The following is a 23,910-nucleotide window of genomic DNA, read 5'->3' on the forward strand; positions in this document are numbered from 1 at the left end:
GTGTCTCATGAATGAATGAATGAATACTAAATAAATACAAAACTCAACTATGGAAAAAGATTAGAAATAACAATGTCTAGGTAGTAACTCAGAAACTTATTTATATATAAAACAATCTAGACTTCTGAATGGATTATTCTATGACTAGAAAAGATCATATGATATCTTTAAAGCTATACAATGCTTCTATAAAGAATTTAGGAAGGTTGTTTAAATGCCACCAAGAGAGAACATTAATTCATAGAATTTATTTTAATGATGGGATATCTGATGATCCTCATGACATTATTGTTAAATCAAGTAACATTAATAGCAGGACCTGAATTACTAAGCTATCCAAACAAGATCCTTTTAACATATGAAATAAAAAACCAAAACTTTTGCTTTAGCATAATGCAAACATCAAGGCCCATGCCAAGTATTTTACTGAATAATAGTATGGGACATCTCCCTAGTAAAACTAATCAGTAAACAGGTTTGGCCTATTTTAATAATTTATTCTAGAGTTCAAATTTCTGTTAAAAGTGATTCATGATATTAAAGCACCCCAACACTATTAACATTTTGGGCTCTGTTGTTAAGGACTGTCCTATATATATTGTAGGACATTTCATCCCTGGCCTCTACCTACCAAATAGTGGCACACTCCCAATTATGATCATCTAAACTGTCTCTAACACTGTCAAATGTCACCTGGAAAGTATGAGTAAAGGAATAAGAAACTGCCCCAATTGAGAACTTTTGCCACAGAACAGTTAACTACAAAAGGAAAAGAATCATCCAGATAATTAAAACATAAAACCAAAAAACTTGTAACCTATCAAATATAGAACAATTATATTCCATAAATGTTTTCGTTCATATTTCAAGTAGCTAAGCAGCTGAAGTGATATTTTTCCATAGTCGAATCTACGATAGTAATAAAAAGGATTCTATCTAAAAGTAAATTGTGAGACAATACCCATTTTGGTAACTGATGTAACCAAAACAATACTCACATGAGACACAGAATTTAAAAAAAAACACAAAAAAACCTTTTTATTCAGTCTTTTCTTTTTATGAAGAGGGAAAAAGGGTGACCAGGAACAGACAAAAGCATGTTATTTCCCTAATTTACATAGTCATGACCCAGCACCATTCTACTCTGCATGTTACCATTCTACATTACGCTTCTTCCTTCTCATTCTTATTGAATGAGGAAAATGTCAAATAATTTCAGAAAAGATTCTAAAGTTAAACTGCATTAACTTTTAAGAGATCTTCATTTCATTTCACTTATAGATATTCACGCACAGAAGCAGCTAATATAGTTATTTAAAGTTATGGCTAGGATTTTTGGTTCTTATGAATATGATATGCCCATAAAAACTTACCCTTTAAGTTTGTAAAACTAAATATATTCAAAATGCTATATTTTATATACATTAGGTAAGAAAATATCATCTAGAAAGGAAACAAGTTCTAAAATCCTAAAATCATAGGGCCATACTATTGTTTAATTTATCCAAACATTTGCTGAATGTCTACTATGGGTCTAGATTTTTGGGGGGAGGGGGGTATATACTGGAGGAATGCAGCAATAAACAAGACCGAGAGTCCTTGCTCTCATACAGCTTACATTTTAATACGGGAAAGATAATTAACAAATATATCATGTAGTTTCAGATGTTATATATAAAGGAAAAAAATGAAAGCAGTGTACAAGATAGGTAGTGATCTAGGGAGTGAAGAAAAGCCATAGTTTAGGATAAAATAGTCAAGAAAATACTTCCAGAGAAGGTAACTTTTCAGCACAGCTGAATAATAAGGGGCCAGCTGTTTCCCCATCTGTAATACAATTCTAAAGGCCATTAGGAATGAGCTTGGCTTTCTAAAGGGAGAGCAAGAAAGCTGAAGTCATTAAGTCAGGAAGCACATAGGAGTAGTAGGTAAAAGTAAAGAGCTAGGTAGGAACTGGGCAGAATCTTACAGATGAGGAAAAAGAGTTTGGATTTTTTTTTTTTCTTTTTTAAGATTTTATTTATTAATGAGAGACCGAGAGAGAGACTAAAACACAGGCAGAGGAAGAAGCAGGCTGCCGGCAGGGAGCCTGATGCAGGACTCAATCCCAGCACCCCGGAATCACAACCTGAGCCAAAGGCAGATGCGTGGGCAGCCCAGGTGGCTCAGCAGTTTAGCGCCGCCTTTAGTCCAGGGCCTGATCCTGGAGACCCGGAATCAAGTCCCACATCAGGCTCCCTGCATGGAGCCTGCTTCTCTCTCTGTTTGTGTGTGTCTGTGTGTGTGTGTGTGTGTGTGTGTCTGTGTGTGTGTGTGTGTCTGTCTCATGAATAAATAAATAAAATCTTTAAAAACAAAAACGAAACAACAAAGGCAGATGCTCAACCACTGAGCCACCCAGGTATCCCAAGAGTCTGGAATTTATTCTAAACGTAAAGGGAAACTACTAAAGAGTTTTAAGCAAATGAGTAACAATGTTTAACAATGATCACTCTACTGTGTAGAGAATATATGCAGAGAGATATGGAAACAAGGAAACCAACAGTAGTTTCAGACAAGAGTTGGACGTTTATATTATATTCAGCACAAATAAGACTAAGATCTTTTAAGACTTATTTCTAAGACATCATTTGCTTTCAAGAGACCCCCTGACTAGTTATTAAACAAGCTAGTTTTCTTCCATGATCCTAAGGGTATCCTGAAGTTCCTAAATTTCATATCCAAATTAGTTTTAATTAAAACAAAACAAGACAGGGCGCCTGGGTGGCCCAGTTGGTTAAGCGCCTGCCCCTTAGGTTCATATCATGATCCTAGGGTCTTGGGATGGAGTCCCGCATCTGGCTCTCCGATCAGCAGGGAGTCTGCTTCTTCCTCTCCCGCTCCCTGCTGCTTGTGCTCTCTCTCAAATAAATAAATTAAATTAAAATCTTAAAAAAAAAAAAAATTTAAAATACTTTTAAGATTCAAAGAGCTAGATAAGTAAGGCACTCAGTTTTGTTTACTAAAATAATAAGGAATATTAAAAGAGAATAAGTCTTTAACAGTAGAGAAAGTAAGAGAGGCTACAAATGGGTCAGACATTTTAATTTTGCTTAGTCTCAGGGAAGCTCAAAATCAATGAAAATAGAGGAGAGAAAACACATAGCTTAGATATAATATGCAAGAGGGGACTACAGGCAACCTATATAAACAACAGGGGAGCCAAACTGCATCCCCAAAATAAGAGAAAATCTGGACCTGTATCTTTAGACAGAATTGAAAATAAAAGCTGAAAATGGAAGGGAAAAGAAGGGTTTCTTTTCTAAGAAAAATGAATAAGCTACCTGGTAAAGACCCAAGACTTGACATCCTCTTCATTCTGGAATTTAGGCACCAGGCCTCCTCTCCAAATCATTCCCAACACTGTTATCATAGAACAGTACACAGAACTGATAATAACTAAATTATTTACTAAGGCCTGCCAATCAGCTCCCCTATTCCTTCCTTGATTCTAAAATGTGTATGAAGAGAGATGCCAGAGTGGCTCAGCAGTTGAGCGTCTGTCTGCCTTCAGCTCACGTCATGATCCTTGGGTCCTGGGATAAAGTATCACATCGGGCTCCCTGCGTGGAGCCTGCTTCTCCCTTTGCCTATGTCTCTTCCTCTCTCTCTGTGTCTCTCATGAATAAATAAAACCTTTAAAAATAAATGAAATAAAATGTGTATGAAGAGGGGCACCTGGGTGGCTCAGTCAAGTAAGCATCTCTTCATTTCACCTCAGGTCATGATCTCAGAATTGTGAGCATCTCCCTCACCACCACCACTGGGCTTTGAGCTGGGCATGGGGCCTGCTTAAGTTTCTCTTTGCCCCTCTCTTCCTCTCAATAAAAAAAAGTTTATGAAGAAATAATTATTTAATAAAGTGATGAGAGGGATCCCCGGGTGGCGCAGCGTCTTTGGCCCAGGGCGTGATCCTGGAGACCCGGGATCAAATCCCACGTCGGGCTCCGGGTGCATGGAGCCTGCTTTTCCCTCTGCCTATGTCTCTGCCTCTCTCTCTCTCTCTCTCTGTGTGTGACTATCATTAAAAAAAAAAAAAAAAAAAAGTGATGAGAGGCAGGATAGTAAAAAGATGAAAATAAAGTAATTCTAAAGACAAAAATTGGGACACCTGGGTGGCTCAGTGGTTGGGTGTCTTATCTTTGACTCAGGGCCTGATCCCCAAGTCCTGGGTTCGAGTCCCATATTGGGCTTCCTGCATGGAGCCTGCTTCTCCCTCTGCCAGTGTCTCTGCCTATCATGAATAAATAAATAAAATCTTAAAAAAAAAAAGGGAAAGAAATATAGAACATTAAACAAGAAGAGGATGAACTTTTTAAAAAAAGTTCAGGAATAAAACATGAGCAATAAATTTTAAGACTTCAAGAAAGGCCTAGAAGAAATCTGAGAAATCCTCTTAGAATATAAAGGAAAAAAAAAAAAAAAAAAAAAGAATATAAAGGAAAAAAACAAATGGAAAATGAGAGAAAATACAGAAGCTCAACACGTGAATTACAGAGGTTCCACAGTGAATGAGGAAAAAAAAATGCAGATATTATACAAGAAGAGAACTTCCCAGCAGCAAGACACGGGGGGGGGAAAAAAAAAAAAAGACTTCAAACTGAGCCAGCTGTCTGCAAATGCCCAATATAAGGACTGAACAAAAGATTACTATATCTGCACATATTCTTGTAAATTTTTAAATTCTAAGCTAAAGAAAAGACTCAGCAGTTTAGTGCTGCCTTCAGCCCAAGGTGCAATCCTAGAGACCCAGGATTAAGTCCCACATCAGGCTCCCTGCATGGCACACCTGCTTCTCCATCTCCCTCTGCCTGTGCCTGTGCCTCTCTCTGTTGTGTCGCATGAATAAATAAATAAAATCTTAAAAAAAAAAGAGAGACTCAATACTTTTGCTAACATCAGGGTAATACAGAAGAAATACAATCTTTGCATACTACTTGGTCTTGAAATGGTAAGAAGATACTTTTAATGATTATAATGGTGTTTTGTTGGGTGACTTTCACCTTTCAGAAAAGTCTATAGCTAAAAATGCAAAAGGCTTATGGGACAGAATATAAATGTTATCAGAATAACATAGTAAAGGGAGACCCAAAGAGCTTACCACCTAAAGTATGTCACAAAGGCAAACCATAAAATGGGGGAAGATATCTGTAGCACATATAACTAATATAAGATTAATAGCGAGAACATGCAAAGAATTGGGGGAAAAAGGAAAAGAAAAATGGAATAAAGGATATCTTTTTATATAGAGGAAATCTAAATGTTCAATGACATTTTAAATGATGCTTGATCTTGCTACAAATCTCGAAAACATGAATTAAGACAGTAAGATGCCCTTCAGCACATAGAAAATTAGCCAAATTAAAAGTCTTGTAATACCAAACACTGAAGAAAAAACTATTCTCATACACTGCTGGTCGATGAGGGTTTAAACTGGTATAGGTGGAAAGCCAACTCGGCAACAACCCTTAATACTGAATATGGACATACCAATGGCCCAGCAATTCCACTTTTAGATTATTACCTAGGGAAATCTTACACAAATATACGAGGAAATGTGTACAAAAAAGTTCATGGCTATATCCTATGTAACCAGAAAAAAAATGAAAAATACCCCAACATGTCCATCTTTTAAAAAGTAAATAAACTATGTATGTTCATAACAAAGAAATACTATAGAGCAATCAAAATGAATTGACTGAGGTACGTGTATAAAAACATTTATAGAAAGGATATAAATACTAAATTTAGGACAGAGGAAAGAAAAACGGAGGAAGAAAAATAGTACACAGAAGTTCTAATTATATGCAAAATCCTTAAGTTGGTTGATAGATAAACGATATTATTTTCTCCACTTTTTTCTGTGACTAATATTTCACAATAAATAGGTTTCCTGAGGAAAAAAAACCACAGTAAAAAAGCTATGAAAAACTAATATTTAAAGGATTATTATAAATCCTACTCCAAAACTAATCTGGAGTTCTAGTATCAAGAACTTACATCATTTCTACTCTTAAATTATAAGTAGTGACTATTAAAAAAATACATACTCTGTAACTGAAGTTACACTTTCCTGTCCAAAAGGTCCAACTGGATCATCCTTGAATTTATCACTTGGAAGCTGAGGTGGTAAAAACTCTACATCTTTTTTCTTTGGGACTTTGTAATACTTCCAGGCTATATTAGCTTCATCTTCTTCCAAGTTTACTGCTGTACCAACATATACTGTAGGTTCTACAGCTTCCTGGAATTGAGCTGGAAAAGACTGGGATAAACTGTCTATCCTATCTTCCATTGGTTTAGAAGGAACCAGGGGATCTGGTGTTGGCATTTGATAAAAATGTTGACTTTGAGGAGTTGAAGGTGTTTTAGTCACTCCTTCATCAACCACGTCACATGGGTGAGGACTAAGTGGGGGTGGTTGAGGTGAATTTGCCATTTCGGTGCCATGCATCTGAGGAGTCTTTGCTACATCATTAGTTCGGATGTTTGAAAATCTCACTTGACTGTCTGGGGCGGATATCACAAGTCTTTGGCTAGCTGAATCTGTATCCATGCCAACATCATCACTAACAGATACACGATGGTGAAAAGGAGTCAAGGGGCGTTTCTGTGGTTTTTCACTCTTTTCTTGTTTTTCATTGGTTTTGTGCTTAGGAAGTACTTGTTGTTGCTGACTTAAAGATGGTGCCTGTCCTTGTTGTCCAGGATTTCTTGGTTTGAGACTTTTGTGCCTGAAAAATTAAAAGAAAAGGTTTAATGTTCACAGTATCATTATTATATCAAAGCACACAATTCACTTAGACATTTCATGTGTTTTTTTAATGTAGTTTGAATTTACATGGAAAAAAATACTTTGTTCAGTAACCTAAAATGAAGAATTGCAAAAAGATTCGTAAAAGCCAATTCTCTTCTGCTCATTTAGTAGCTATGTGATCAGATAACCAAGATGGCTTACCTTAAGTAACCTAAATATTTTAGTATCTGAATAAATACAGAGATAAAATTCTCTCTATTTTAAGATAAAGTAGAGAAAGAGCTGAAATTCATTCATTTATGAATATACCTATTTCAGAATAATTGTTATAAATAAAAGGCTTGGCTGAGCTCAATAAACATCTACAATTTTATAGCAACCAGCTAGAAAACTTACCCTACAAAGAAAAAGTTAAATCATTCTGGATAGCATTTCAACTGACTGATGGGCCCTACACAGTCAGTACCTTCCTTCTCCTAAGGCTTACCATTACAAAGAATCAGCTAACTGGAAAAGCAAAGGAAAATGCCTAAAAGAATCATGTTCCTCATAATGTGAAGCAAATTTGAAACCAAAAAACTTAAAATTATACACCTAAAAACCTAGTAATTTTTGTTCAGAGTTTAAGATTTCTTTAAGTGTAGTAAAAATACTGTGCACCTTGAAATAAACTGAACTGACAGTGATGTATATAACATTTTTTTAAACTAAGAAACTAGGCGGGATCCCTGGGTGGCGCAGCAGTTTAGCGCCTGCCTTTGGCTCAGGGCACGATCCTGGAGACCCGAGATCGAATCCCACGTCGGGCTCCTGGTACATGGAGCCTGCTTCTCCCTCTGACTATGTCTCTGCCTCTCTCTCTCTCTCTCTGTGTGTGTGTGTGTGACTATCATAAATAAATTAAAAAATTAAAAAAAAATAAACTAAGAAACTAGGCAAAAAAAAAAATGTAGAGAAATACGAAGTTGAAGGATTCAGTATTCATTAGATTTTTTAAGTTTTCTTTTAAAATTTACTTTATTAATGGTCTTGTTATATAAGAGATAACCACAAAGAGTATGATAAAGCAATTGTATGTACTTCTTTGAAGAACCCTGTCTACTCAGGAAACATGCTGAACATCCTTCTGTACAGAGTCTCAGACGTATGTACAGGGTGGGGGGGGAAGCATGAAAGTTATCAAAGAAAACTGGAATTATCTCAAAAAGACACAGGAAATATCCACTATTAACCTGATAACAAAAATCAAAGATATTATAAGAAAAGGAAATCATAGAACAATATCCCTCAAGAATACAGATATAAAATATCAGCAATCCAATAATATATAAAAGGATAATACATCATGACTAAATGAGAGTTGTACCGGGAATGTACGGCATAACATTCAATAGAAATCAATATTATTTACCACAATAATATAATAAAACCATATAATTATCTCAAGTAAAAAAAAAAAAATTCTCTCCTTAAGTACAGAAAAACATCTGGCAAAATTAAACAGATAATTCATTGTAAAAAAGACTCAAAATGCAAGGACTAAAACTTAATCTGATAAAGGACATCTATGAAAAACTACAGCTAATATCCTATTTAATGATAACAGACTGAATAATTCATCCCTAAAACTGGGAACAAAGCAAAAATATTAAGTCAACATTTATATTCAATCATTTTTTGAAAGTTTTTTTTTAATTTATTTGAGAGAGAATGAGTGGCAATGGGAGTGGGAGTAGGAGAGAATCCGAAGTAGAGCCCACACCGTGCACAGAGCCCAATACAAGACTTGATCCCATGACCTCAAGATCACCACCTGATGACTTGAAACAAAGAGTCGGATGTTTAACTGACTAAGCCACCCAAGCACCTCTTTATTCAAAGTTTTAGCCAATGTAATAAGAAAAAGAGATCAGAGGTTTCAAAGAAAGAAGAAAAATTGTCTTTTTTTTTTTTAAAGATTTATTTATTTATTCACAGAGAGAGAGAGGCAGAGACACAGGCAGAGGAAGAAGCAGGCTCCATGCAGGGAGCCCGACGCGGGACTCAATCCCGGGTCTCCAGGATCACACCGTGGGTTGCAGGCAGCACTAAACCGCTGCGCCACCAGGGCTGCCCAAAAAACTGTTTTTAATCATTGTAAACTTTAAATGAGGGGTCAGGCTCATCACCTCAATCTCAACCAATTATTAAAAGTGGAACAATCTAACCAATTATTAAAAGTGGAACAATCTGACCTGTGTTTTCTGATGTATCATAATACAAAGCAACACAGCCCCACTCATGAAGTAGTCTCATCAAAAAAATTGAACCTGAGGGGCACCTCAGTGGTTCAGATGGTTAAACGTCCGACTCTTGATTTCAGCTCAGGTAATGATCTCAGGGTCCTGAGATCAAGCCTAGTGTCTGGCTCTGCATGTTGGGTGTGGAGCCAGCTTAAGATTCTCTCTCTCCCTCTGCTCCCACCTACAGCTCACACATATGTGTGCTCTCTCAAAAATGACAAAAATAAAATTTTAAAAATTGAATGTGAATGCATTAAGCCTCTAGATAGTACTGTCCAACAAAATTTTCTGTAATGACAGAAATGTTCTGTAAGTGGCTACTTACTTAAGACCTGATATGTGGCTAGTTCAATTGAGAAACTGAATTTTTAAGTGTATTTAAATCCAAATACTTGGCAGCCCGGGTGGCTCAGCGGTTTAGTGCTGCTTTCAGCCCAGGGCCTGATCATGGAGACCTGGGATGGAGTCCCACGTCAGGCTCCCTGCATGGAGCCTGAGTCTCCCTCTGCCTGTGTCTGTGCCTCTCTCTCTCTCTCTCTCTCTCTCTCTCTCTCTCTCTGTGTCTCATGAATAAGTAATTTTTCGAAAGTTTTTTTTTACTTTATTTGAGAGAGAATGAGTGGCAGTGGGAGTGGGAGTAGGAGAGAGAACTTTAAATAAAAACTTTAAATAAATTCAAATACTTTAGCCACTGGTGATTAACATAGCTGGAACTGGACAGCACAGCTCTAGAACTAACTTCCTTTACAGAAACGTAAAGGATAAAGGAAGAAATTAAATGACACTAAAAGAACAAGTTATAATATATGACAAATTGAGAAACCCAGAATGTGGAACATTCCACAGGACAACTGACGTAGTTTCTCCCACTGAGGCAATGTCATAAAAATGGAGTAGGCAATTACAAGAGAGAGAAGACTTAATAATCATATGTATAGCCCTTGTCCATATCCTTGTCAAGCCAACCAACTACAAAAAGACATTTATGAGACAAATCTGTAGAGGGGAGGAGATGACACTAAGAAAATATTCTTCTTCTTCCTAGGTGTGATAATGGAATCATAGTTATGTAAGAAAATAATAAAATATTAATAATTAACAAAATTAAAATATTCAAGTTGCATACTGAAGGACTGAAATGATATTTAAGACTTGCTTTAGGGACGCCTGGGTGGCTGAGTGGTTGAGCATCTGCCTTCGGCTCAGGACATGATCCTGGAGTCCCAGGATCGAGTCCCGCCTTGGGCTCCCTGCATGGAACCTGCTTCTCCCCCTGCCTATGTCTTTGTGTCTCCCGTGAATAAATAAAATCTTAAAAAAAAAAAAAAAAAAGACTTGCTTTAAAAATCTTCAGCGATGGGATGCCTGGGTAGCTTAGTGGTTGAGCATCTGCCTTTGGCTCAGGGCCTAATCCTGGGGTCCTGGGATCAAGTCCCACATTTGACTTCCTACATGAAGCCTACTCCCTCCCTCTGCCTATGTATCTCTCTCTCTCTCATGAATAAATAAAATTTTAAAATAAAATAAAAATCTTCAGGAAGAGTGCAGCATAGGGAACACCCTAATAAAATGTTAAATCTTCATAGTATTATGGAGTAGTATAAACTTAAAAATAGAATGGGATCTATACACACTAACATAAAAAAATACTCATGATTACTGTTTATCAAAATAAGCAAGTTGCAGAACAGTATACATAACATGATTCCATTTGTATGAAAGAAAGCAGGCAGATCTAAATACATATATTAGAGAGGGAATTCAGTTTTTAATTTTATTTCATGTGCATTATTTGAATTATTCAAATAGCATTCAAAAACTTTTAATAAAAAAAATTGATTAAAAAACAAGTAGTATATTCCAATATAGGAATAATCTCTTCTCTGATCATCCTGTCTTTGAATATTTTCAATGACAAGGCTCACATTACCTTATAATACTCACTGTTAAACAGCCCTAGTTGTTAAAAAATAAATTTTAAATTTTTTAAAATTTTAAATAATCTATCCCCAATATGGGGGCTCAAACTAACAACCCTGAGATCAAGAGTCCCACACTCCTCAAACTCAGCCAACCATGCACCCTGTTAAAAAATAATTTATATTGGGACACCTGGGTGGCTCAGCAGTTGAGCGTCTGCCTTTGGCTCAGGTCATGATCTGAGTCTCAGGATCGAGTCCCACATCAGGCTTCCTGCATGGAGTCTGCTTCTCCTTCTGCCTATGTCTCTGCCTCTCTCTGTCTGTCTCTCATGAATAAATAAACACAATCTTTAAAAAATAATAATTTATGTTGAAGAGAAACTTCCCTTTTCTGTATCTTCCAGTCATTAGTCGTAGTTCTATTTCTAAAGTTGTGCTGTCAAAAGAAAGAAAAGAAAAGAAAAGAAAAGAAAAGAAAAGAAAAGAAAAGAAAAGAGAAAAGAGAAAAGAAAAGAGAAGAAAAGAGAAGAGAAGAGAAGAGAAGAGAAGAGAAGAGAAGAGAAAAGAAAAGAAAAGAAAAGAAAAGAAAAGAAAAGAAAAGAAAAGAAAAGAAAAGAAAAAGTTGTGCTGTCCAACAACAGTATCCAGAGTCGTATGTGGCTACTGAAAACTCAAAATATGGTTAGTCCAAATTGAGATGTGCTACAAGTATAAAACATACACCAGATTTTGAAGACATGAAACAAAGGGCCCCAAGCCCTACTTTATACTGATAGGTCAAAATAATAATTTTAGATGAATCAAAGTCAATAAAACATTCAAATTTTTACAAATATTTAGTAAGAGAGGAAGTCCAGATGAAGCAAATGTAGTAATATAGATGGCTGCTATCTAAGAATGCACTATCCAACTTTCTTTTCTGTATGTCTGAAATTTTTCACAACAAGGTAGAACTGAAATGTAAAAAAATAGTAACACAGAAAATAATTGGAGCAAAATTAAAGTGTCCAAAGGCCCTTGTCTATTCCATAAAGAAAACAAAGACATAAAGATTACCTTTAGACTTTACAGAAAACAAATGCATCAATGTTTGATTCAATTTACAAAAGAAGAGTATGTAACTTCTAGGCTAAAGAAGTAAAAAAGGACAATAGTCAACAATAACAGCAGGCAAGGGGAAGGAAAGCAAAGAAAAAAACAGGGAAAAACAGAAAGTAGGAATAAGTAGATATCATGACAGTTTTTATTCATTTAATTCAAACATTTTAGCATCTACTAAAGAAGTCCTCAAAGTATGGCCCATAGACTCTTTCAGGGGTTGTACAGGGCTCAAACCATTATCATAATAGCATCAAGACATTATTTGTCCTTTTCATTATGTTGGTATTTATAATGATGTTACAAAAGCAAAGAATAGTAAAATTGCTAGTAACAAAACATGAATTAAGGCAGTGGTACTATTAGTAGTATACTATGTTATGACTACACACTCAATTTTTCTTTAAAGCCAGTTTCACTCAAGAATATCCTTCAAAAGACACTAAAAGGGAGTAATTTTTATTTAATTTCAGTCTTTGCATATATATTCTATATAAAGAATTAGGAAAAGCATCTAGCTGACTCAGCTGGTAGAGCATGCAACTTGATCTTGGGGCCATGAGTTCAAGCCTCACTTTGTAGAGTTTATTTAAAAAACAAAAACATCCTTTAAAAATAAGAAACAGGAAATACACATAAAGCATTTCTGCCACAGAATAAAAACAATGGCTGATTTACAGGAAAGTCCTTATTGAGTTGCAAGCTAAACTAGCCATATTTTTATAGAACACTATCTTCATTTAAAAAATTAATTTGTCACTTTAAGGAAGAACAAATAATTAAATATAAGCTTTTAAGCAAGAATTAAAATTTGGAAACTATCTGCAACAATAAGGTTCACAACTTCCCAATATTAAAAAGATTTTTCTGATGAGATCATCAGTGATATTAATGAATGCACTTTTTATACCACATAACAAAATGTGTCAACATTCAAAGGATCCACATAATGCAGTGACTTTGTATTTTCCAAATGATGAATGATGTTATAAAATCATGCATAAGTAAAAGATCCATTTAGTTATTATGAAGTACAAGAATTTGATTAACATGGTTTCAGATCACACATTAAGACTTTTTAAAGATTTTATTTATTTATTCATGAGAGACACACAGAGAGAGAGGCAGAGACACAGGCAGAGGGAGAAGCAGGCTCTCTGCAACGGCCCAATATGGGACTCGATCCTGGATCCTGGGATCATTCCCTGAGCTGAAGAGGCACCACCCCGGTGTCCCCCATTAAGACTTTAGATTACACTTTATTTATTTTTTTAAATTTATTTAAGATAGTCACACACACACACACAGAGAGAGAGAGAGAGAGAGAGGCAGAGACACAGGCAGAGGGAGAAGCAGGCTCCATGCACCAGGAGCCCGACGTGGGAATCGATCCCGGGTCTCCAGGATCGCGCCCTGGGCCAAAGGCAGGTGCCAAACCGCTGCGCCACCCAGGGATCCCTAGATTACACTTTAAGACACTACCATTTGTCAAATTTTGGTGTAGTATCAAAGTATATTCACAATTACCTGAAAAAGGTATTTAAAATACTCTGCCCCTTTCCCAACTGCATAGCTATAGCTATGTGAGGCTGGATTTTCTTTACATACTTCAACTAAGACAATATACACAAGACTGGTTGCAGAAACAGATGAGGATCCAGATATCTGCTATTAAGCTCAACCACTGAAGAGAGTTGCAAAACTCTACAACAATGGCACCCTTCTAATTTTTATTTACTTTGGAAAATATAGGTGATTTCTATTAAAGTATTTTATTCTTGTTGGTATGTACTGAGTTTATTGGTATTTTTTAATAAATTAAACAACTTTCAAATTCCACTAAAATAGACATATATAGATGTAACTAACCCACACAAATAAAAGCACCTTGGGGTACTCAATAATTTTTAAGAGTGTAAGACCAAATTTTTAAGAGTGATGAGACCAAAAGTTAAGACTTAAGTTATGCAAGGCAATAAGGAGAGATAATATCTCCAATGATCTAAGGGAAACTATTAGGTTATATTCCAAGTATATAAGGGATATGAAAAGTACACAGCCATAGATTCATTTACCCTTTTATAAGGGTAACAAACTATTAATTTAGGACATATACTAATAGCAGTGGCTCTCTAAAATTTCATTAACATTAAAAAAAAGCCCTTTTTGTCTATATGGACACTTTCCTTAAAGCTAGTCTCCTTTAGGGGTGCCCTGGGTGGCTCAGTTGGTTGAGCATCCAACTTTTGGTTTTAGCTCAGGTCATGATCTTGAGGTTGTGAGATCAAGCCGCGGGGCTTCCCATTCAACGAGGTAGTCTGCTCAAGATTCTCTCTCTTTCCCTCTTCTCCCTGACCCCATACCTCGCTGTCTAAAAATAAATACATCTTAAAAAAATAAAAAGCTAGTCTTCTTTAAGATAAAGCAACTGAATTTCATAATAGAACTCAACCAATTTGGAGTATTGTCCTAAAAAAGAAGTTGTGTTCTTAAAGTAAAATCCAACAGAATGATCCCCTTAGATTTTTTTCCCTACTGATTAAAGTTCCTAATATCTTAGTGTTAACATTTGATATTTATTGTATCACTTTCTGTTTAGCTTGCTAAGTGCTAATTTTCTTAAGAACACTATCAGACTAAAGCTTAATTTCAATACATGCAATATTAATCTCATTAGTAACTAAAAAATGCCAATTAAAACAATTTTAGTCTTTTCACTTACTCTAATAGCAAAAGATAATTTTGAGGACTGTTCTCAGATCAGTTAAAGCACCAAAACACCCAGCACTCCCATATTTAGAAAGTGGGAGTAAAATAGGATCTTTTTGAATTCAGAAGTATTTAAACAGCCCCCTCTCCCACAATTCTGTACCACATCACCCACCTAATTATTTTCTTTCCTAGCACTCATCACTCTCAATATCTAAAAAGATTAAAAATAAATTAATTTAAAAGATTAAAAATTCTTTAAAATAATTATCTACCCCATTAGTGTACAGGGCTCATAACAGCAGGAGCCTTATTCACTAGTGTATTGGAGCCTAGGACATCATAGAATAAGTGTTCAAAAAATCTAATAAATAATTGATAGTCATAAACGTGTTATTTTTTTAAAAAGTAAACACAAAAAACTTCTGGAAACAACCTATTTGTCCATCAAACCCAGAATGATTAAATATACTACGGTACTTCCATTTAGTAGAGTAACAAGAAGTTTTTAAAAATAATATCATAGAAAAACTGTGGAAAGATAATTGACAAGTAGTCAATTCTAGGGAAAGGTAGTAGCATTTGAAAAGAGACTGACAGTGGTCAAGGGTAACTTCAGCTCTATCTGTATAATCTAAATTTCTTCAATTCATAACATTATATATTCATGCAGATTGCTTATATAACTATGTAATATTTTTCAAATCGATTTCCACAAGAAATTAACACAAAATAGTCAGGGTCCAGCCCTGTCTCACACAGAGGAAATCTACTATAGAGAATCCACTACAAAAAAAAAAAAAAAAACACACAGGAAAGTGAGGCAACTTACAGACTACTAATAATGACTTCTAGAACTAAAAGGACAGTTAAGATGAAATAGTATCACCATCAATGAAGCTTGGGATGGTGTTAGAACCATCCTGAGAAGTGTTTAGTTAGAATCATAGTGGGACTACAGAAGAAGGGGCCACGAATGAGACGCAGAACTGCTGATGGAATTAGCTCAAAAAAGGGGTGGGGAAATGCCCTGGCTTCTTTCCTCATCTCATTAACCAATCTTCTATTATTGCCTCCCACAGCCAAACCAGATAGCAAGTGGGACTAGACAGATCACCATGTTGTATACTTTAAACTTACATAATGCTATTTATTAGTTATATCTCAATAAAGCTGGAGGAGGAAAAACACAACAAACACATGTAGAAAGGAAAGCAAAGGAACCTAGGAAATGTAATCCTCTGCAATACAGAACAGAATAGGGAAAAAAGCAGGGATAGATATGATAGCAAATTGGCTGACTAGCACAGTCAAGTTATCAATATGTGCTCTACTTCCTATCTTCTATGGCAGCAAGATAATACTCACACATGGTGGCTCAACATCTATTTTAAGCCTCATGTAAGAATTAAATAAGAGAACCTAATTTGAGGGAAGTGGAAGAGGAATTAGAAGTACAAAATGCAATAGTGGGGCAGAAAACGTAAATGATTATAAACATATTTGCTAGAGGAGCAAATCTACCAAAATAAGTCACACAGAGAGATTATACAAAATTTCATGATATCAAATTTCTCTATATCTGGGAGGAATTTCTGGAAATATGAGATACAGTAAATTTTGAAAAATAAAAGTTCAGCTTAGAAACCAAGAATTTAAACTTAAATTTGTTTACCAATCCATATGCATTTTGATGTCTTCCTCTGAACCATTTTTTAAAGTTTTTATTTATTAATTTAATTAATTAATTTATCTATCAGAGAGAGAGAGATAGAGAGAAAGCAAGTACAAGCAGGAGGAGTGGCAGGCAAAGGGAGAGGCAGGCTCCCCACTAAGCAGGGAGCCAGATGTCGGACTCAATCCCAGAACCCTGGGATCATGACCTGAGCCAAAGGCAGACACTTGACCATCTAAGCCACCGAGGCATCCCCTCTAAAACCATTTTAAACAAATAAACTCGAAACTGCTAAAAGAATAAATCAAGATTCTAGGTTAGGAACTAAAAAAGAGCTGCTTGATAAAAATGCCAATATATGGAAAGAAAAGCCTAATTTCATTTAAGCATTCTACTGGTCTTAAGACTAGGAACTGGAAAACTTCTGTAAAGGACAAGATGGTAAATACTTTAGGCTCTGGAGGCCATATAGTCTGTGTCCCAACTACTCAACTCTGTGAAAGCAGCCATAGTTGACATGTAAATAAACAGATGTGGCTCTGTTCCAATAAATCTTTATGGACATTAAAATTTGAATTTCATGTAAGTTTCACATGTCACAGAATACTCTTCTTCAATTTTTTCTAATTAAAAATTTAAGTCATTTTCATCTCACAGGCCATATGAAAATAGGCAGTGAGCCAAATTTGGCCAATGGATCATAGCTACTGATCTCTGGTCTCAGACAAATAATGTCATGGAGTTCTACATTTCAAAATAAGGTTTGGGTCCCTCCCCCACCAACCCCAGCCCGAGTACCTATGATGTTTAACTATTTTCAACTATTAAACAAGAGCTAATCTATCCAAATTTTTATTCCAATCTGTCAGCAACAGAGACAAGTTTTTAACACAGTTATCAGACTTTAAAAAAATTATACAGTCTCTAATCCAAAGAATCTATGTAAGTACACTTAACCTATGGAAAAACAAACCGAACACTTGAGAGTCCGTCACTGAATTCAATCAAACTAAGCCAATGTAAAAAAAAAAAAAAAACCAAAACCTGGCCCTAACACACAAGCACTCCATTCTTGCACTCTAACACACTTTCACTCACATCTGTGACAAAAGAGTAGCCAACTATTAGCTCATAACTTCTCTTATGGGATGTCAGTGCCATTACTTGTTTACAAGATTGCAAAAGTGTATGATTTAATAACCTCTAGGCAATATAATCTGAATGCCTCTAATAACCAATCTCTGATAACCAAGTCTCCAATATAGAAATACAACTGCTGAAAGAATTCCAAGTTCATCCATTATACCAATCTTTTAAGTAATTCAGTCTGTTAGAAAGCTTGTATTTTTACAGTGCAGCTTCAATCTATTGTAGGATCATACTTTCTGAATCTTATTTCAGCATTTCACATACAGTTTGCCCAGGATGTTATAATAAGAAATTGCTGCACAAAACCTAATACCATATTTACTCTAAAAAGGACTGCAGAGGGGCACCTGGGTGGCTCAGTGGTTGAGCATCTGCCTTTGGCTCAGGTTGTGATCCCGGGGTCCTGGGATTGAGTCCCCCATCAGGCTCCACACAGGGAGCCTGCTTCTCCCTCTGCCTATGCCTCTGCCCCTTTCTCTGGGTCTCTGAGTAAATAAATAAAATCCTAAAAAAAAAAAAAAAAAAAAAAAAGACTAGAAATTTTCATCTAGCATATTACATATATCACCTTTTCTAGGAGAAATTTCTCAGGCACAGTCCCATCTATGAACTCTTTTCCTTTGAAAAAAACCCTCACACACTGTATTTAGGTAAGCTAGCTCAAAGTGAGCCATTAAGTATTCAACAGCATAAGAAGCTACCACACACACACACAGACATCAATCAACTGGGAAAAAACAAACAAACAAACAAAACTACCTCAAACAGCTGCAATTTGTTCTTTGTGTGGCTTCAACAAAATCCCAGGATGCTACTTTATCAGGTATCTCTTCTTCAGATAGACCACCTGATGATGCTGAATATTTCCTCCTAAGATTTGAAATCATAAAATTCTTTAGAATTTATAAGGTGTTCTACAACTATGAATTAATCATTAAAACTGAAGTTCAAAAAAATCAGTTTTTAGAAGTCATACAAATGACTCTTTATACTTTAACTATCTCCTATGTACAAGTAACTACCAACATGCAATATTTTAAACCTGAAAACGAAAACACGTACTTGTTCTGTGCCCTGTTCATATTGCATTCTTGCCAAACTCTATCCACCACATGATTTGCTAATTTTCTGGGTATTTTCCCACCATGGTGGCTAGTACTATCAGAGCTGAAGCCATCAGATACTGAAGAAAATTTGACCCACTTCTGGGCAGACTGAGGATCAACTGAAAACAAACAAAAAAGAATAGGCTATAGGAGAATAAAAGTACATTTAAAGTAACATTATTTGGGCGTGGGATATGTTTTTATGTCTTTTGCTTGTTAATTACACAATGTACTCCACAGCTATCTGGTATCCATCCATACATTTTGAGGTAAAAAGCATGTTACTATATTTAAAATACAGAAAGCAAAAAATCCAAACAGATGATGTAAACTTGATCATAGTGTTATAGTAATGCTGACTTCTTGATCTGGAGGATTAAAATATAGTTATATAGGAGAGTGTTCTCAAGTTTGGGAAATACACTGAGTACTTGGGTGTAATGGAGCATTATGTCTGTAGCATGTTCTCAAAATGGTTCAGAAAAAGACCAGTGATAATGAATGTATACATCTAAAGAGGGTGATGGAACAAATGGTTCCAACAGTTGGAAATCTGGATGAGGGAGTTCTTTGTATTGTATATGGAAACTAAAATTACTTCAAAATATTTCTTTTTAAAGTGCTGATATATTCAAAATAACAGATTTACAACTAGTGCTAGAAAAAATATTAATATAATACCTGTTTGGACTTCCTCAGGAGACGTAGGTGGTGTAAGAGTAACCGAAGACATAGCAGGATCTCTTGTGGAAGCAGGCACTTGGTGGACACCCAAGCAAGAAGCTGAACAGTGAGAGGATCCTACAGAGCTAGGAGTAGGAATGTCTGACTGAGGGACTAGAACAAAGCATGCTGGGTAGATCATTCGAACACCAGCTGAAAGGAAAAAATAATGGACAAGAAAATAAATTACCATTGTGATTATAGTGGGTTTAGTTTCACTCAAAAGTACTGTAATGAAAAAGTGCATATGATTATATTTATTTAAAGAAAATGAAAATATATTTAATGAGTTTTTAGAAATATATGCTCCTTTTGGCATAGGTTTTTCTGGAAGAAACCACGAGAAGCTGTTAATACCTTTAGTGGTTGCCTTCAGTAAGAGACTTAGAAGTAAGCGGCTTTCTCCTTTCATTTTTGGATTTTCTAACCAAGAGTGTGTATTACTTTTAAATCTTTATTTGTAAATTTGACAAACTATAGTGTGTATTGCTTTTTAAAAATTTTTAAGTATAACAAAGGTAAGCTGGGCACTAGAATTACAGACCATTTTCTGCTTCTTCTTTATAGGTCTCTTTTTATGAAAGCCTAATATATGTTTGTGTTTTGTTTCTGGTTTTGTCATAGCTACCCTAGTAGTAATGCATTTACTGAAATTCAACACTGGTATTTTTTTATTAAAAAAAAATAGCTGAATAAGGCTATTTTCATATATATATATATATATATGTATATATATATATATAAAACGTTGCTATATGATTCCATTAAATACTGTTGTAGATTCTAATCCTAATTATCTGCTCAATTATACATTCCCCATACTTCCCTCATCTAACATAGAGTATATGATGTATTCACTCCATTGTTAGGCTTGGCTGTGTGATCTGCATGTGAAATACACCAGACCCAACAGGAGCATTAATTTAAATGTGCTTGCAAGGTCAGTGCATTCTCTTATTTTTGTCCTTTCCCTCAAAATTAGCAATGTTCCAAATACAGTTTACCTTATTAATCTGGGTCCCTGAATGAGAAGACACATAGAGAAGAGCCAATATAAAAAGAGCTGACCTAGGCAGAGCAGATCAAAGCCACAAGTTCTTTAGGTGCATTTTCTACCTTTTAGAAGTTATCAGAAGCAACAGTTTTACCAAATTTTAAAATACCACATAATACGATTGTCAACTTTCCAGCTTCCAAATGTTACTCATTCATAGTTATCTTCTCCCCACCTTTAGCATGCTTACCTCTAGATGAATATATTTCCTTGCCCCAATGACTTTGGCATCGCAAAGGGACTAGTTTGTCTAATAGAGTACAAGCAGATGTAATATACATCATATCCTAGCAGAAGCTTCAAATACACTTACATAGTCACACTCAGTCCTTATTATTCCTCTGTTCTTATAAGAACAGCATGTCCCAGATAGTGAGTACTCATTGAACCTACGTTGCAGAATGAGAAGATACAAGGAGCCAAACCACAACCAAGCTGCAGCCCTTAAGTAATGCGAGGAAAAAATAAAGAAATAAATGTTTAATGTTGAAAGCCTCTAAGGTATTAGAATTGTTTATTATTCAGCAAAATCTAATAAACACTCACATATTTTCCCCCTTAGAATTAATACTCAGAATCCATACCAACAAGAACTTCTACTGCAGCTAAAGAATCATCTTCCCAATCCATATCTTCCTGTTTTTCTTCAGACATCTCCTTTAAGCAAGATGAGATAGGATAGAATTGTTTCCATTCACCAATCAATTTTTTGGTAGCTGAATCAGACATCTTGAATGCTTGTCCTGTGAGAGTGCCATTAAGTCCAAATGGGCTTAAGATTACTAGAAACCCAGAAGAGACATCAAGTAAGTAATTAAAGACTGGTACACCAGATAGGAATACACTGAATAGTTTGACAAATAATTATGCAATCTAAAATGGAAAGGAAACCTCAGTCATTCCAGAGAAAAATAAATTTATCATACTTCATTACTGTGAAGATAAAGCACAATACTGAATTTATTATAAAATCTTAAAATTTTGAAAAAAAAAATCTTAAAATTTTGTCCACAAAAATCTCACATGGTTAGAACTTCAACACAAGTTGGAATTGTACATATATCCTTCAACTTCTCTTGATTTCCAGTAAGAAGCAATTTGAGGAAATACTGTGTGTGTGTGTGTGTGTGTAAATCTAAGTACTTTTACTATGTACCTCCATGTAAATTTTTAAAAAGCAAATACTAGGGTTAGAATTAAACAAGAACACACTATCAGTCCTTAAAAACAAATCAGCAATCTTGTATAAATATCCAAGTCCCTGTGTACCAATGTTAAAAATGGCATTATTTATATGATCGGACACAAAAGATGACCTTGAAAACAGAAACATACATATATCTGCTAAATGCTATTTAAAAGAACACTTGAAAATATGCTGTTATTCATGTACAAAAATCTTCTAAAATAGTATTTGTATTACAAAACTTATTTCATGGAGTTAAAACTCTAATAGGGGAAAAGAAAATAAATTACATCAGAATCATCATTAGGTTAAAGATCAGGGGAAATCTCATTAATACTAAAATTTAAAATTACCAATTGCAGTAACAGTTTTCTTGGAACAATAAGAGATCAAATATGTAAGCCAATAAAATAATCTACCTTGAAATGGGCTATTAGACTGTTGAGCAAGGGTGATATGCTCTTCACTAAGAAGGTATACAGGTTGATGTTGGTTAATTTCCACACTGGTACAAACATTGCTGTCTCCATGCAAGAAAAACGTGAAAGAGCAGGACAAGTGTTCACTAATAAAAGAGAAAAAAGTTCTATTTTAGTGATGATTAATAGCCAAAATATAAGTTAACTTGCTTTTATTAAGCAGTTATACTACAAAAATGCACATTTCTCTTTAACCCAGAAATTCTACTTCGTCATTTGAAGGAAAAAAAATTCAGATATAAGCAAAGATTTAGTTTTTTTTTTTTTAAAGCTAAACTTTTTTTTTTTAATTTTATTTATTTATTCACAGACACAGAGAGAGAGGGGCAGAGACACAGACAGAGGGAGAAGCAGGCTCCACGCAGGGAGCTCGATGTGGGAATTGATCCTCGGTCCCCAGGATCACACCCCAGGCTGCAGGCAGCGCCAAACCGCTGCGCCACCGGGGCTGCCCGCAAAGATTTAGTTTTAAGAAATGTTCTTCACAGCACTATTTATAGTACAAAAAGTTGCAAATAGAGGAACCAGTAAACAAGTTAGGCACACCCACACATATGCTTATAGCACAGCCATCAAAATACGGTAAGTATTTTTGAAAGGTAGAGTAAAGGGGAAATGAGTTTAATGGAAAGGGTAGGCTACCAAAATAGTATAATCTCAAAAAATTGAGTAAAAGAATCTAGGTGTGCAATAGAATTAAGGATTACCTAATTTTTATGTTTATTTTCCCTTATAATTAAGAAATTAAATACAACCGTATTTTCTCATTTACTGTTTCTAATATTGGGCCTCATCCAGTCAAGCATTTAATCTACTGCCCTCCTCTCACCCCCAATGGTAAGTTATTTTAAAGCAATGATAGATCTTACAATTGAAGGCATCCTAGAATCAAAGTTATATGCAAAGCAGAATATCTTATGAAATTTAGATACGGCTGGGAAAATAAAAGTTCCCAAGAGGAAAGCATAAGGATCCTTAAGATAAAACATAGAAAGGTCAAATGGCTCAGAAGAGGAGATTGTACACTAAGAAGAATCTATTTTTTTCTCCACACATTTAAGAATGTCTTAAAGAACCAGTTCCTTTTTTTAAGATCTTATTTATTTATTCATGAGAGACACACAGTGAGGGAAAGACATAGGCAGAGGGAGAAGTAGGCTCCCTGTGGGGAACCTGATGTGGGGCTCGATCCAAGGACTCCAGAAAAATGACCTGAGCCAAAGGTGGGCAGATGCTCAACGTGAGCCACCCAGGAGTCCCAAAGAACCAGTTCTTTAGAATATAACCATTAATAAACTAAAAACCTGTTGCATCTATCTATAAGCCCTCTCAAATTATTTCTGGACAAAACAAGGGCACAATAAATTAAGTTATAGTAAAAGAATACTAAAGCTAACAAAAGTGGGAAAACAAAAAGCGAAAAAGAGATGAAGAGTAGTACAGAACTGAGAATTTCCTCATTTTAAATATATGTATCAGGGAGCCAACAGATTGTCAGAAGTTGATAGATCAACCAATTAACTGAAATTTAAGCACATCACTCAAGTTAAAAAGATAACCAAAAGAAAAACTGACAATATTATCACTAATAAAGCCAATTTTATCCTTCATGGTAAAGAATCAGGAGATACTGTCTAAAGTTGGTTAATCAAGGTCTAGGAGGTATAAGCATCTGTAATTATGGCAGTAACCACCAGAAGTAGTAAGCAAAAAAGTTAAAACACAAATGAT

General features: G+C 35.3%; 1 protein-coding gene across 2 annotated transcripts in view; it reads right to left on the bottom strand.

The window, feature by feature from the left end:
* MED13 (mediator complex subunit 13) overlaps positions 1–23,910 on the bottom strand; it is a 103,680-nt gene that overhangs the window by 50,022 nt on the left and 29,748 nt on the right. For both annotated transcript variants that reach the window (XM_041724380.1, XM_041724379.1), the window contains exons 4-9: positions 22,120–22,265; positions 21,099–21,296; positions 19,419–19,613; positions 18,694–18,856; positions 18,391–18,501; positions 6,090–6,773 (exon numbers count right to left, since the gene is read on the bottom strand). In XM_041724380.1, coding sequence (XP_041580314.1) covers positions 6,090–6,773; positions 18,391–18,501; positions 18,694–18,856; positions 19,419–19,613; positions 21,099–21,296; positions 22,120–22,265 — 1,497 coding nt within the window. The remainder of the gene's footprint in view (positions 1–6,089; positions 6,774–18,390; positions 18,502–18,693; positions 18,857–19,418; positions 19,614–21,098; positions 21,297–22,119; positions 22,266–23,910) is intronic.

The sequence above is a fragment of the Vulpes lagopus genome, chromosome 12 (genome assembly GCF_018345385.1).
Source record: "Vulpes lagopus strain Blue_001 chromosome 12, ASM1834538v1, whole genome shotgun sequence".
NCBI lineage: Eukaryota > Metazoa > Chordata > Mammalia > Carnivora > Canidae > Vulpes > Vulpes lagopus.